Source organism: Vitis riparia, chromosome 9 (genome assembly GCF_004353265.1).
Source record: "Vitis riparia cultivar Riparia Gloire de Montpellier isolate 1030 chromosome 9, EGFV_Vit.rip_1.0, whole genome shotgun sequence".
Taxonomy (NCBI): Eukaryota; Viridiplantae; Streptophyta; class Magnoliopsida; order Vitales; family Vitaceae; genus Vitis; species Vitis riparia.
The window spans coordinates 683,739-698,900 of NC_048439.1; the positions used below are offsets into that span (position 1 = coordinate 683,739).

The window sequence follows — 15,162 nt, forward strand, 5'->3', positions numbered from 1 at the left end:
ACATTTGAAAATCATATTTTCAAAAAAATTATTAAAAATAAAAATAATAATTACAAGTCTAATATAATTAAAAAGTAAGAACCTTTAATTTATTTCTTATCCTTATTTCTTTTAACATTTCAATAATAAAATTCTAAATAAATAATAATTTAACCTTCAATTTACACTGAACCTAATATTTTGAGCCTAACCCATTCAAGACTTACCCACCTCAACCCGGTGTTCGGGTTGTACGGGTCAACTCACCCAAGCTGCAACCCAACTCCGGGTCACTGAGGATCAAATCATTTCAAAGGAAGTTTGGACGTTACAAGGGAATGGAGAGAAGCCTTAGATTCTAATTGTGAGGAGAGTCCAAGTCCACACAATATTCAGAAGAAGTCTTGTAAATTTTTCATGAATGGAGAATCAAATGTCCTCCCTCTGCAAAATAGAGAAAGGAGGAACACAAACATCTGAGCTACATCACGCAAAACCAACCACAGATTTTCAGATCAATTGGTTTGATTTCAGATGCCACAAATACGAGGATAAGCACCAATTTGGCATTTGTAAAACACCAAAAGAAGAATTTGGAACATCCTCTTCTCATCTGTGTCAAATAAATTCTTTGCAAATGTTACAGAAATGATATGTTGAGAGAGAAAGACGAGAAAACAAGAGATCGTCGTCCATCCAGCCATCCTTGTGTCTTCCCAGCACCAACCCAACCGCGATAATATTTGCGGACGTGACATTAACTTGAAGAAAAATGGTGGGACTGGATGTCATACTGATGTACATCAATCCAAATCGAGGAACTCCATTCTTTTCCTCATGGTGCCTTTAAGATCTGACGCCTCCCTTTCTGCTTTCTGTGCCTGCAGAGATTGCAATGATTCACGGTGATTTCACAGAAAACACAATCAAGGATTATGCACAGCAGAAGCTCAATCCAAAATTATTGGCAGTCCTTGTGCCAAAGTAAACATATGTAATGGTAGCAAAAGACACCCAAGAGCAAAACTAAGTTCAGAAATAAAAGGATAGACTGAAGTAGAAGGCAAAATAAAATGGTAAAAGGAAAATGATGAGATGGCTATATCCCTATTCCTCTCTCTCTCTCTCTCTCTCTAATATTTTGTGGCTTCATCCTTCCTGGGGAGTGGGGAAGATGGCTTCAAATAAAACTTTGCTACTCAGGAAAACTAATACTCTTATCATACTTCATGAGATTCCTTCCAGCCAGGGAAAATCGATATCCTGGCATATGTCATAAGTTTCAATTGGCATGAACAAATTCATTGCCCATAACCCAGAATACATCAACAGTTGAAACCATGTTTTAAAACATTGGCTAACAAAGCCAAGGAACTTAAAGTCAGTAAGAAAGTGACCGTAACATTAAACTAAATATACCTATTATGATTTCTCATGAGAATTTGTATAATTTTGGCTCTCCATGCACAAATATAAATAACTGATAAAAAAATATTCTATATAGGATATAAAATTCTAAAAGTTATGTCCACCCACCTTTTTTTCACATCTTTATTTAGGTAAATCTAAGACAAATATTTAAGATATTACTAAATCCCAGAAATGCAAGATTGGTTCTCAATCAATGGCCCACAGTATTACATGCAACACATTGTTTCATATCAACATCATCTCAATTCCTAAGAAAATTATGAGCAAACTGGTGTATAAAGATTTAATTGGAGATAATCAAATTATCATTGGAAAATTTATAGAAGGAAATTATGTTTGCAGGAAGAATTGGCCCACTTCACAAGCAAATGATGATGCATCACACTTTGCAATATTGTCATCACCCAGAAGACCACTAAATATATTCATTAAGAGACATCAAAGTAGTAGCAGTTACCCTTTTAATCTCTGCTGCTGAAACTCGAGTCATATGTGGGGGAAGTTCCTCCTTCTCCAAGTCCTAACCAACCAGAGGGAAAAACTTGAGAAGACACAACAGGTTGATTAACATAAATAACCACATAAGTCAAGTGCAAAAGACAAGATATCATACCAGCTCGCCAATCAAAACAACATTCTCCCCTCGAATTACATATAAACCTAAAGGGATGTCACAATAAAGATCACCGACAATTACTCGCTCACATGCACCCTCAAGAACGGCATTTGCTGTGATAAGAGTATAGAATTTTCATCAGTCATTGAAGTATCAAAATTAGCTGTCGAACCTGAATTAGCAGTGAGAAACAATAACAAAGTACCAAATTGATCAAAGGAGCGAAGTATTCCCAAAAGCTTTCGATTATCTCGCAGCAGTACAAGAAGTTTCTCTGCAAAATAAACAAAAGCTTAAGAACCAGTACAAATGGAAAGCCTCACAATTCAGAGCCACTATGCATCCACATTCCACACAAAATATGTAAGATTTAAGAAGTAAGATTTGACACACGTTCCTGAAAAGGGGTATCATAGCAGTTGCTTGAGATATATGATATAAGTGAATAACAAAAAGTTTACATAAAAGAAACAAAGACACTAACATGGAATCAATTAATCCATTTTTATGACAGAATAACTTGATTTATTTGTCCACATTTGAAATATTGTCATTGCTTGAGAGAAAAAAGGTTCCTAAAAACCTTGAATTAAACTTGCTAAAAAGCATGATATACATTGAAAACCCAAATCCTACAAGCTTAAGCTTTTAGGAAAATTGGTTGTTTAACATGGTATCAGAGCTTCATTTGTAGGAGGTCATGTGTTCAAGCTTCCCTGCCTGTTTGTTTCCCCCATTTGTATGTGTAAGTCTAAAAGGGCTACTTTTTGTTGTTTGCCTACGGGTCTATGCATCTCTCCACATACAAATATGAGGTCACACGTGAGGGAGGGTGTTAAAAAGCATGATATACATTGTAAACCCAAATCTTACAAGTTTAAGCTATTAGGAAAATTGGTAATTTAACAAAACCAAATTAAAAATGGACTCCAAAAAAAGAAATCCTAGCATCCAATGCACAAACTACAAAGCAAGAAAACCCAAATTCATTTTTCTTGCTTGCAAATAGGGGATAATCTTCCCAAGATAAACCTTCATATGGCATTTAGATTGAACAGAAGATGCAAGTTCCTTATATTGTATGGTAGGTAGTTTTACTATTTTCCATAAAAACTCACAATACAGGATATTGCTCCTAAATTTGATTTATTCCAAGTTGAAAGTCTAATATAAAATTTTTCGACTAAGCAAAGAACACTTTTTCTAAATCCATGGCATCAAACATATATTTAATATTTCATGTCAAATTCATTTCTCTCTTGAAAAGAAGTGGCCTTCCCACGTAAATGACATTGTGATAAGAAGCCGTGCATGTCTAAAGCAACAAAAAGTATTTTTCCTTTAATTGCCACTCAAATTTTGAGTAGTAATTCTCATGAAATTCACATCTTTTGAGTGGCAATTATGTCTAAAAGACTCAATTAATATATTGTTGATTTTGCAAAGGTCACTAACATCTTTTGTGAGTTGTGGAGTGATTTTAAGGGGCAATTGATGTCAAAATGTGCAAAAAGGCTAATGAGTTCATGAGAAGATAGGGAAAATGATGTTGGTGATGGACAAAATGCTTAGATTTGTGTAAATAATGAAATTGAGACAAAAATGAATAAGATTGGTAAATAGAGGAGGAAATAATCATTTCGCAAAGTCATGCCAAATAAACCAGAGGAGTGAAAGTTGCAGGCAAGCTGAAGAGTGATTTCACATGAACATGTGAAATTCTCACACACATGCCAACTGGTCCAGAGAGTACTTCAACTACCACAGCTAACAAATTTCCATCTCGCATGATCATGCGAAATTGGAATCCTCATGTGAAATGAGAAGTCCTCATGCTGAATTGCTGATTTTCGGCATCAAATCTTAGATTTTTTATTTTGGAAGATTCTAGAAGGCCAATGAGATGATGCTAAGCATCCACTTGACCTTGGCCTATAAATAGGAGCTTGAAATTCTCATTTTGAACCTTTTTCTTGTTAGCTTTTCTTCCATCTTTTTGTTTTTAACCATTTTTAGATCTTTTGTAAGAGTTTTTGCAATAAAATTTCCTTATACTTTCTTTCATTTTCTCAATAGCCAAATATATTGAGTGGAGCAAATCTTACAAACATGAGTGACTAGATTTCATTTTTCTTTGAGGAAGAAGGATCTAGAGTCAAAATCTATAATGGATTAATCACTTATGGTGAGAAAATTTTCTCTTTTAATTGCCTTAAATAAGGAATATAACGAAATCTTAAGATTCACCGAATGCTTAAGACTAGATTCAGTGAGATCATCTAGTTTCGTTATTGGATCTATTGGAAGGTAGTTAATGATGAATTAAGTTTAATTGTGAATAATTATAAATGAAATTAGGATTGCTAATTTTAGATTTTAATGAATCTAGATTTAAAGCTAAATCAAATATCGGTTTAGGTAAGATTTTAAAATCTTCAACTACCTTAATGAAAAGTAAATCTTGATGATCTTTTCACCTTAATTTCTAGTGAATTCGGAATCTAATAACTTTTTCATTAATAGTTTTTACCCTAATTTTGGCCAATTTTTTCACTATCTCATTTTTTTTCATGATAATCATCATCATCATCCCATCTCACTGTTTTCCCTCTTGATTGCCAAACACATTCATCATCTTAGTGGACAGCACATAAAGCCTCTATACTACCATAACTTTTGTTAAAAGCCATTTTTTATTAGGCAAAAGTTACGTTAACATAGTTGAATTAGGTTATAAATTTGGTTTTGATCCAACAAAAATCCATCAATCACCCTTGGAGCTTAAAATTACACAATGTCAAACAACTACTTTAAGTCAAAAACAAAAGAGTGTGATCCAAAGATTTGCAGTTCCATATTATTGATGGCATTTTTAGACAAGATTCATACTGATCTATTGGGCTTAGTCATAAAGGCCAAAGATAACTAAGGGTTCAACTTAGGTGGGTTGGCCTAGCCCAACCTGACGTCTAGGTGGGAACTTAGACGATCATTTTCAATATTCGGGTTGGGATTGGGTTTAGTTTTTTCAACCCGAGAGTAATTTAGGTTGGCTAAAATTATACGAACAAGCTTTCTTAGAAAAATAATGAATGTTAAAGGTGATTCCTCAGATGTCTGTGAACAAGCCTCCCACCCATGGTTCAAATCCACCTGTCTACTCATTGCTTCAAAAATTCCTCTTTCTCCCCTCAAATACCCTAATTAACCTAACAAACTGTAATGCACATCACGATTTGTTTTTCTTGTTTTCTATGAATCTTAAATATTGAATGTCAACTAGTCTGTACTTCTTAAATTATTCAAACACGGTTGCCAGACCTTAATAATAGTGCAAGTCCACATCCTTTCCTCAATTCAATAACATAAAATCAATCCACGCTAGTGGAAGAAATACCCTGCACTGAATCAAGCATTTTTCAACTATATGTCGAAAACACCCAAAGCTCTCATGCAGATACATACACCAACAGACACACATTACCCCTGAAACTATCCCCACTATAAAGGGTTTAACTTGACATGATAACGAGTAACAGTTAGTAAAATGGGGTCAGAACATGAAAAATGAAACTTAAACAAACCCACTCGTATACAGAATCCATGATGAATGAAAAGAACTACCCAACTTTTCAAAGTAAATTATATATAGAAATTATCATTCCAGAAACAGCAAAAGGCAAAAATTTTATCATACATTAGCAAGTATTCAAGGGTGGAGAAAGAACTTACTGTCAAGATAGCTAGCAAGAGATGTGGATAGGTAGATATCTTCCGGGCCTGCCCAAGACATTGAGCTCAAACTTTTTCGGTATCTCAAAAATCACCGAAAAATTCACCAAAAAACAAACAAATGGCATTGGCAGCTCAGAAATCTCCCTGCCGCCTCACCACTTCCTACAATCCAAAAGAAATCTAAAATCCCCTAAAATCACAATTACCAAAAAAGGAAAAAGGAAAAGCCTAACTTGAACGCACTACACCACACTACACCGCCAATAACTCCACCCCCAACCACCAAAAAAAACAAACCCTAATTTACCACCAACTCCTCCAAGCCAGAGCCTTTCTCCAGATCCAACGCCTCCACTTCACCAAACCCTAAACCCTAGCAAGGATTTCCCCCTCCGGATTGATGGAACCAAAACCACTCAGATCCAATCGCACCGGAAGAGTTCCGAAGAAAATTTGGGGAAGAAAAAGAAAAGAAAATTCGCGAGAAAGTGCGACAGAATGAGAGAAAATTTCGGGGATTCCTAGGGTTTGAACCTTAGGGAGACTCAAAATCTTTTTCCCCTTTTGTTTTTTTTTTTGTTTTTTTTTTTTTTTTTTTTTTTGAAATTTCTGAAAGATACCTACTTTCTCGCTTCGTCCGTCGACGACTCTCCTATTTGATTGAGAAATTAAAGGCTGTAAAATTTCATTAATTGAGTGGAACGGAGAATACGTGGCAGAAAGCGAGTGGTGGAGTCAGTGGAAAGTCAGAGGATATGGAGAAGACTTTTGGGATCTGAGGATGCCTTCGGTTTGACTCTTGGTGACTCTTTTGGCTCACGAGAGTCTGAGCTCGTTTGATCAGTAGACTTGTACTCTCCTCTACCTATCCTTCCTTTTTTCTTTTTTCTTTTTTGGAAAAAATCTAATAAAACCATTTTTATTAAATTTTAATAAAAATGGAAAATCATAAACATAACTTAACTTATAAAAACTTGATGGGCGTGTTTGACGAGGACATGGGAATCAAAACAAATATTTTATTTTTATTTCTATTCTTTGAAAAATGAATTTGATAATTTTAATTCTTATATTTAAATATAATGATAATTTATTTCCATTTTAATATTAAATAAAAATAAAATGAATTATCAATAATATTCATATATATAGTTTAAAATAACTTTTTTATTTAAAAAAGTTTGATGAAGTGAATATGTTACACATTTTTTATATTTTAGAAAATAATTTAATTTCTTTATATTTTGTACTAGGTTTTTTTTTTTTTTTTTTTGAGAAAAGCATACACAATTTTAGAGAGAAAAAAAACTCCTTAAAGTGTGTTTGATAGTCTTTTTATTTGAAGTATTTTTTAATAAAATTATTTTATTTGAAAATATTTTTTCAAAAATTACTCCTTTAAAAGTATTTATTAAATTTTATCAAATATCTAAAAAAATTAAAAACACTTTTAAAATAAAAACACTTTCTTAAATTAATGATCAACTATAAAATAATTAAAATTTTATACTCCCTTGGATTAAAACTTAAAAAGAAGCAATGGTTATTCAACTCAAAGATAGCACTTATATCCTAATTTGATTTGAATATATTAAATTTGAAATTTTCAAATTCAAGATCCACTTTTTCAATTTTTATTTTTTTATATATATATATATATGCATCTAGACACACCTTCCCTCTTCAAATCCAAACACACCCTTAAGTTCATCCGCAGAGATATAAAAAGCAATGTAAAGAAAAATGGCAAGTGCAGGAAAATATAAAGCTTTTGGCATTACAGACTAAAGAGAAGTCCCTTAAAAATATTACAGTAACATGTGTTGTACAGGACCAGAGAGATACAAATACAAGTACAACCATGAAAAAAAAGGAGTACCCCTCCCTCGTCTGCAGAAGAAAGATGCAGTTTCCATTCAATGCATTTTGTTTAGCTCTCCTCTCATGAGCAAACTAAGATGGACTGTTTATTGTCGTCGAGTTTTTGTTTTGCTCTTTGAAATTTCAGCTTGTTTTGTTTATCAACATCCCAAATTGTCCAAGCTCCAAAAGCACAAACATTTGAATCTGCAGAGTTGTTCAATGAGCTCCAAGTTAGAAAGGGAAAGCAATGGTGTCTCAAGCCATTGTTTGGGTACTTCTTTTGGATTTTGGATTGAAAAAAAAAAAAAGAGAAAATTTCAATAAACTCAAATGTATATTTTATTCTTATTTTCTGGTAATCAAACATGTTCTTAACAAAAATTGAAGTTTCTTACTTTAAATGATAATTGAGTTGGGTGGTGTTCTTACCTTGTAATTAAAATTGTAGCGAAGATTGAGGCAAATTTAAATCTCTAGAACAATATCTGCAACGAGAAGACATGTATCCCATTAATCCCATGCCATTTTTTTTAGTACCAGTCAAACTAGCCAGGAAGCTTAAAATGAACTTACATTCAGAATCAGTCTTGACCCATTTATATCCATCCTTTGTTTTATGTTTCTCCTGCACTTCATCTTCATTTTCTCTCTTTGGCCTCTGTTTGTCCTCTAGGTATTTTTTCATGGATGATGCTCGAGAAGAATTTTGAGGGGAGATTTTCTTGTGAAGCATTGCCCTCAAAAGCTGTTAGGCAAATGTCATGAACGAAAACAGATGATTAATCGAGATGAACATGGAAAATGGTAAAATAGTAATGGAAAGACGATGGTTTTCGTGAACACATGGTGTGGTTGCATCAATCATGATGTCCCATTCTCAACTAGATAGGCCCATTTTCATTTCTTTACAATGGGCCAGGGCAGACTAGCTCTAACTCTGACCAAGACTCGGATGATATTACTTGTTTGGAAAATAAAACTGTCTTATTCTTCGTTATTTTCTAGAATAAATTTTTATTTTAAAAATTAAATATAAAAATAAAATAAAATTCTTCATTTATTTTAAGATAAAAAAAGGGAAGCATGGGATTTACCTTTTCCATCCTTGACTCTTGAAGTGTATCTCTCAAACTGGGAGCTGGAGCAAACCCACTTCTGCACACAAACATCTTCTTAAGCAGGAAGGATAATGATCTTTTCCCAATGTTCTTCTTCCCATGAGCTGTGCAAACTTCTCTACATTTACCCAGGATCACACTGATGGTCCTCTCAATATCTTCATCTTTATCATCTGAATCACTGCACAATGTAGCAGAAATTCTCCTATCAACCTCCAAACTTGATGGGCAGTTGAGAAATTTATCCAATGGGAGTTCAGCAATTTCTTTTTCTACATTGGAGGCTGGTTTTCTCGATAACAGCTTTGTCAGCTCTTTTTGTAACTTCCCAATTTCTTCTGGTGTGAAATCTAGTAATTCCTCAGATGAAGATGGATCCTCCTGATGAGGAGGATTTTGGCTTTCTGGGTTTTCTTTTAGATCATTGTTCCCAAAAGTTCCAATTGCCAGCAATCCATGAGGCCAGTCACTGAATTCTTCTTTGATGGGCTCTTGCTTCGTAAGATCTACACAGTGGGAGAAGAACACTAGAATGAATGGAATTTTCTATTAAAGAAGTTAAAACCGTTCACTGGAAAATGAAACCAATAAAGGAATGAAAGTTTAAATGTACACAGAAGTATAAATTGATATATAAAAGATATGTAAAAAATTACTCAAAAAATAAATTCTCATATTTTCTTCTTCGTCTACTAAAATTACCCTTCTCAGAATTATTATAATGCACTGAGTGAAATCTGCTACTATATGAGAGTCTAAGACTGAATATACTTCTAAAAATACATTCCAAACCACACCACCCCCCCCCCCCCCCTTTTTTTCTTGGAATTTGTGACAACTAAACTCATTTTGCAAATGGAGAAGTGTCAAAACCAATCAGGAGGCCAAAATCCTTGGATCTGCTCACACTTTTTGTTAACCATGCTTGGGAAGGGAAACAACTTGAGGTAAGAATTGCATTTTTTTCAGAGAAAAGTACCACTAAAAATTGGGTTTTGTTTTCCAGGTCCTTCAAATGACCCTGGAAACAGTGCAAAAACATAAAGAAATATCAATGAGTGTTTAAATTAATGATGCATTCCATCGACTACTGCAAAATTAAAACAGGCAGATCTATTAGTCAACTTTGGATTGAATTCAAACCCTAGTCTCACATATCATGAATTTGAATTCTGATCCCACCTCCCAACTTTTATGACTGGTCCAAAGTTTTATTTCTAAGATGCCTAGAAGTTTATAATCAAATTTCGAATTGCATTTTTTCAGATCTGAACCGTTCTAAACCACATTTGGTTAAGATCGGGTTCAAATTTGTCACAATCTACTGATAGCTCTTCTCGACTTGACTGTATTCAAATATGACTTGATTCGTGACGTGAATCACATCTGAATTGAATGTAAGTTATAAAAGCTTTATTGATCTAAGTCGAACTTAAATCCAGCACTCAGTGGATTTAAATATGCGATGATTGGTTAATAATTATAAATTTAATAAATAAAACCCGCTCCACACAATCCTAAATTTAATAATCAGTTGATGTTGACTTTGATTAAATTTAAATTTAGTATAATTTGTTGATAACTTATTGACTTAGAATTAGACGTGTAATATAGTACAAATAAACAATAACATATTTATTTAGGTTAAATTTTAATCTAATATGATCATTTTGGCTTGAATGAATAAACCATAGGATTCAAATCTATTCCACCGACACATCTAGAGAAGCAAAAGAACTCCTTCCAAATTTTGGGAAAAACCAAATATAAGTATAGCAAAGTGAGATTTTCTCAAAAGAACATAGTTGCCACATTTTCATTATAGAACGAACACATAGCATAAAGAGTAAAACTACTGCATGGGGAAGAAGAAAGAATACTTACGAGTAGCTGAAGGCGCATTTGTTTTTCTGTTCCCTTGTCTCACATTGAGCTTATTCTGCATCCAACCGAAGAGCTGCAGCCAGAGGAAAACCAAAACTCATTGAAAAACCATAAATTCCATTTACTTTGAAAGATTCAGACTAAACTAATACAACCAGCTCTCACCTTCATTTTTCTCAGATAGAAAGGTGGTGGGTGTTTGGATGAATAGAAGGAAAACCAGGCGTAGGAAAGAAGATTGTAGGAGCAAGCCAGCCAATGAGAAATGGGATTTGGAAGTAATAAATAAACAAGGATTGTGATGAATTCTATGGTGAAGCTGAGAAACGATTCTCTAGTGGTTCAAGTTCCCAAACACGACCTTTTGCCACTCCATCTCTCCTTGTCCTCTTCACACCTCTATACCTTTCCTCTCACTCTCTTTTCCCTTAACCTTTTCCCCTTTTTTTCAACTAATATACCCATGCCCCACTAATATAAAGACATTCTCTTTAATTCTAGTTAATTATTCTCTATATTTTATCACATGGGGTGGTGTTCTTGTAGTTACGTTACCATTCCGGTTTCAAAAGGAGGCATCGTAGTACCAAATTTATCCGTCTGATCATGCAACACAAATCCCAAGACACTTAATTTTAAGGGGAAAAAAATGCTGATATCAAGCTCAATGTATTCATGAATCGCATGGTGACAAGAGTGCCACGAGGGGATTCTGCAAACCACGAAATAACAAGCGAAAAAGTGCCGTAAAGGCTGAGCTTGAAACAGAGAAGTCACTTCATGGTGAATATCTCCTTAGCTGAAGAAAACGAAAATTTCTTGTCACATCAAACACCAGAGTTCCCTATCAGAGGGAGAAATGTGTTTAGACTTGATAAAAGGAGCCAAGTAAATGGACTAAATATCATGAATCATCCTTCACCTGCTACGAATCATAGTTCGAGTTCAATATAATTAAATCAAAAGACGGAAAGGGCTAGGGACCCAAAGTCAATGAAGGTATGGGGCCACGGAACTGAGAGGAGCAGTGTGTGCGAAAACGACTAAGTGTAGCGTGCGAATGTCCCTCACTCACCGGACCGGCCCCTGAATCACTTCCTCCTGTGGCTGTAGGCCACAAATAAACCCTTTTTAGACCTGTGTTTTCATGTCATGGCTACGTGCAAATTGTGATAAGGCTCTGCACAATAATTACTCCAATCAAATTGGTGTGAGAAGGAATTTCAGAGAATTTCTAGTGCTCCAAATATATGATTAGAATAAAAAAAATCTCAAATCCTTGTACTTACTCAAATTTTCTTATTTAATTTGTCTTGATAGTAATAAAGAATGAAATATCTAAAAATTTTAAAATTTTAAATAAATAATTTAAAAATAATAATAAATCCTATTTAATGTAGTACTCTTACAAACTTATCTTAAATTTAAAATAAATTCATAATTTTTTTGTACTCTTAAATTTTATGTAAAAATTACTATTATTTTTATTTTAAAAAATAAAAAATAAAAAAAATATCCCAACACCTAATTAAAACCATCATTTCTTTTTTTTTTTTCTTTTCAACCCAAAACGGAGAGTTGAAAAACCTCTCATACAAAACCTCAAAATCCTCTCGTTATATCCAATTTCAAACAGGGTCCAAAACGCACCCATCATTTTCAATAAAGTTTCCACCAGATTGCTACCTCTGCGCACTTCACGGCGGAAACCATCATAAAAATCTCATCAACATAAGACTGGAATAATGGTTCAAACGTTTGGAAAAATGGAAGAAAGGACCTCCTTGAAACATAGGCACAACAAATCTCTCAATAAAGGGAACAGAGATTTATGAATTACAGATCCCAATTGTCATGGAAACCAGCATCCAGATTTAAAGGATCTCATTGGCTCAATTTCTCATCCATGCAAACTTAAATTGCAAAATGATTATTATATTTCAAATATCATAAAGTAACCTAAAAGCCTCATTACATTTGGCTCAATCTGATTCCCATGCTTTGCTATAATTTAGATGCCACTGGAAAAGCTTTTAACAATATTATTATTAATTGTTTTTTAAAATGCACAACAAGAAACACTGTTATTGGATTTAGCTTTTACAGTTTAGCAAAACCAGTGACAGCACATATTAGACTGGCCTATCAAAAGCCCATTATCTCTAGTTATCAGGGCCCCATTGGGGGCCACCCAATCACGTGAACGCCCCCAAGAACGTGGGCCATGCCACGTCGACACCGAGGTGGTTGTGATTAGAAAAGACACTTAATCGGTGCAAGTGGGTAGCAGGTAATGTCAGGTGGCTACGTGTCACGACAAAGGAACTCCATCATATCTTGTCAGACCAACACGTGTACCAAAGGGGTCGGGTTGACTTTCTAGTTTCTACCATGATCTTTTATTCCTTCTTCCCAAATCCCAAATCCCAATTGGTCCTTATTTAATCTGATCTCTTTAACTCACAGTTCTCTGTAATACAGAGAAAACATCTAGCCATGCCAATTGCCACATATCCAAGTTGCGGTCAACCTGAACCATCTGATTGGCTGACAAGAGTTTCTAACTTCCTACATGTGATCAAATATCCAAGCAACATTCTTTATTATGTGGCTCTTAAGGATTTGAGGTATGTGTAAGATGTTGTTTGGTTGATAATAAAGAACTAATACAGCTAAAATCAAATGTCTAGTTCAAAATGCTATGTCCTCTAATCCAACAATCTGGAAATAAACCCTAGATGGAAGCGAAAAATATCTATAATTGTCGTCATTGAATTCGTCACCACAATGCCTAGAAGTTCACCAGAAATCCGAAAATCCTCGGTGTGCATGTAGGGGGGAACAGTGAAAAGGGGGAGAGTTCTAAAAGGGAACACTCCCACCAAGATGATAGAATTTTTTTACAAGCTGAATAAGAAGCCATGTGAGTTATGCATCTACTAGATGTATTGGGTTTAGGAATTCAAGCTATATATTTTGGAACAGAAATCGAGATTTACCTGAAGTAGAATACTCGTGTTGCCAAAAATTCACCAAGACCTCGGATGATATGTATGTGGACTTGTACCCTCCACAAAGTTGAAGCCATCATAGTTTGACTAGCTCGTCTTTTATTGGATGTCCAGTGAATCATAAACAAAAGTGTCTTGGATTAAGATCAAGCAAATGTTTCATCCTACAAGAAAGCACCCAGAAGCCTTGCGAACTAAGATATGGGATTCATACTATGCAGCAAAGATAAAAAGATGGGATGTTATTAAAATAACAGTTTATAAGCAAAGGTCACTGTCCCTTAAATAAATGAGGAGGTACCCTCCAGGACGACCACAAGCTAGGGTATGCACATATTCTACAAGGGTAATATGGGGTCAATAATCAGCCCTTGGTATGATTTAAATCTAGCTTCAGTGTCAGGTAAAAGTAAAGCATGACAATCTAACATATCTTATCACTTGATTAGCAGTCTAGAAGTGCTTTTCTTGCTTTGAAAGCTCGAAATTGCTTGGATTTTGGCTCATAAAGAAGAAAAGATACTTTCAAACTCTTCAACAATATATGGATTGACACTACTTCCACGAGAAATGACAACCAAAAGCATGTTTGAAAACTGTTTTTAAAGGCAGTTTTATTTCTTAAAACCAAAAAACTGCTTTCTAAACTAGAAAACATGTTTGATAACCTTCAATAGAAAACAGTTTTTTGAAAACAGTGTTTTCTAGTAATATATTTAAATTGTTTTCACTTATTTTTTATGTACATAGGAGCATTATTGAGATAATGCACTACAAATAAAAGTTATTTTTAATAAATATTAAAAATAAATAAATAAAAAGTTTAAAACATTACAAATTCTTAAAAAAACTTTTGTTCTAGAAAACACTGTTTTAAAACATCAGACAACTGTTTTAAAAAATGCTCCCAAACAAACACTAAACTTACTTATCTCTAAACAAAAGAAAAGATAACTTTTTTATAAGGACTTACCAGCTTAAGCTTGGAAGAGAATTCAAGCCTTCCTCATCAGAACAGAGAACCTCCTAGCTGAAGTGTTGCATATGCCATGACCAGATTTAAGGGCTGACTAGATCAACTCATGTTAAGCTGCCTAGATTCTGAATCATGCTCTAAGCTGTCAGCATCAACCATCCTGGAAAATAATCCTTTTCTCTGTGAAACATAAAAACACTTCCAGTGAAAGGAACTACCACCTCCTTAAGTCTTACTTCAGTTTTTGGTGACTTTAATGTTAGCTGCCAATGGGTAACAAAGGCTAAATGCATACAACTCTTAGATTATATCATTGTTTATGCTTGGAAGAGATTCTCAACCATTATATAGTTGTTTACAGCTACAATTAGGTACCTAAATTGCATCAGTGTAGAAGGAACATGTAAATTATGTAATGCATCTTTCATTTGCAAAGCATAAATACTACTACTTTGACTAGCAAAGTGAGGAAAAACACCCATCATCAAAAAGCAATCCTTGGCCCTGAAATCATATCAACCTGTTGGATGTTGTAACCATATGATCCAC

The 15,162-nt window shown here is 34.2% G+C and overlaps 2 protein-coding genes across 3 annotated transcripts; both read right to left on the reverse strand.

Annotated features, from left to right (window-relative positions):
- Positions 1 to 370: 370 nt before the first annotated feature.
- On the reverse strand, positions 371 to 6,551 carry LOC117922006 (sm-like protein LSM1B). The gene is made up of 5 exons (XM_034839963.1): positions 5,759 to 6,551; positions 2,232 to 2,300; positions 2,024 to 2,139; positions 1,868 to 1,930; positions 371 to 860 (listed from the first exon to the last, which is right to left on the reverse strand). The coding sequence occupies exons 1-5, from the start codon at positions 5,817 to 5,819 to the stop codon at positions 783 to 785; spliced, it is 387 nt and encodes a 128-aa protein (XP_034695854.1). The 5' UTR covers positions 5,820 to 6,551; the 3' UTR covers positions 371 to 782.
- A 961-nt stretch (positions 6,552 to 7,512) lies between these two features.
- LOC117922008 lies at positions 7,513 to 15,032 on the reverse strand. Of its 2 annotated transcripts, XM_034839968.1 has the most exons (7): positions 14,611 to 15,032; positions 13,626 to 13,801; positions 10,627 to 10,699; positions 8,719 to 9,248; positions 8,198 to 8,369; positions 8,054 to 8,109; positions 7,513 to 7,828 (listed from the first exon to the last, which is right to left on the reverse strand). In XM_034839968.1, exons 3-6 carry the CDS (start codon positions 10,685 to 10,687, stop codon positions 8,090 to 8,092), a joined length of 783 nt encoding a protein of 260 aa, XP_034695859.1. In that variant the 5' UTR covers positions 10,688 to 10,699; positions 13,626 to 13,801; positions 14,611 to 15,032; the 3' UTR covers positions 7,513 to 7,828; positions 8,054 to 8,089. The 2 variants fall into 2 exon arrangements, with proteins under 2 accessions (XP_034695859.1, XP_034695858.1); XM_034839967.1 differs by lacking the exons at positions 13,626 to 13,801; positions 14,611 to 15,032 and adding an exon at positions 10,792 to 11,844.
- Between the last annotated feature and the right edge of the window lie 130 nt (positions 15,033 to 15,162).

Excerpts from the sequence above, each read along its gene's own strand:
- LOC117922008 (XM_034839967.1), bottom strand. Across the intron at positions 9,249-10,626 it reads AAATGCGCCTTCAGCTACTC|ATCTTACGAAGCAAGAGCCC; the intron begins GTAAGTATTCTT and ends CCCACTGTGTAG. Across the intron at positions 8,370-8,718 it reads AAGAGTCAAGGATGGAAAAG|CTTTTGAGGGCAATGCTTCA; the intron begins GTAAATCCCATG and ends TTTGCCTAACAG.
- LOC117922006 (XM_034839963.1), bottom strand. The coding sequence starts at position 5,819 with ATGTCTTGGGCAGGCCCGGAAGATATCTACCTATCCACATCTCTTGCT. Across the intron at positions 2,140-2,231 it reads TCGCTCCTTTGATCAATTTG|CAAATGCCGTTCTTGAGGGT; the intron begins GTACTTTGTTAT and ends CTCTTATCACAG. Across the intron at positions 1,931-2,023 it reads TTGTTTTGATTGGCGAGCTG|GACTTGGAGAAGGAGGAACT; the intron begins GTATGATATCTT and ends CTGGTTGGTTAG.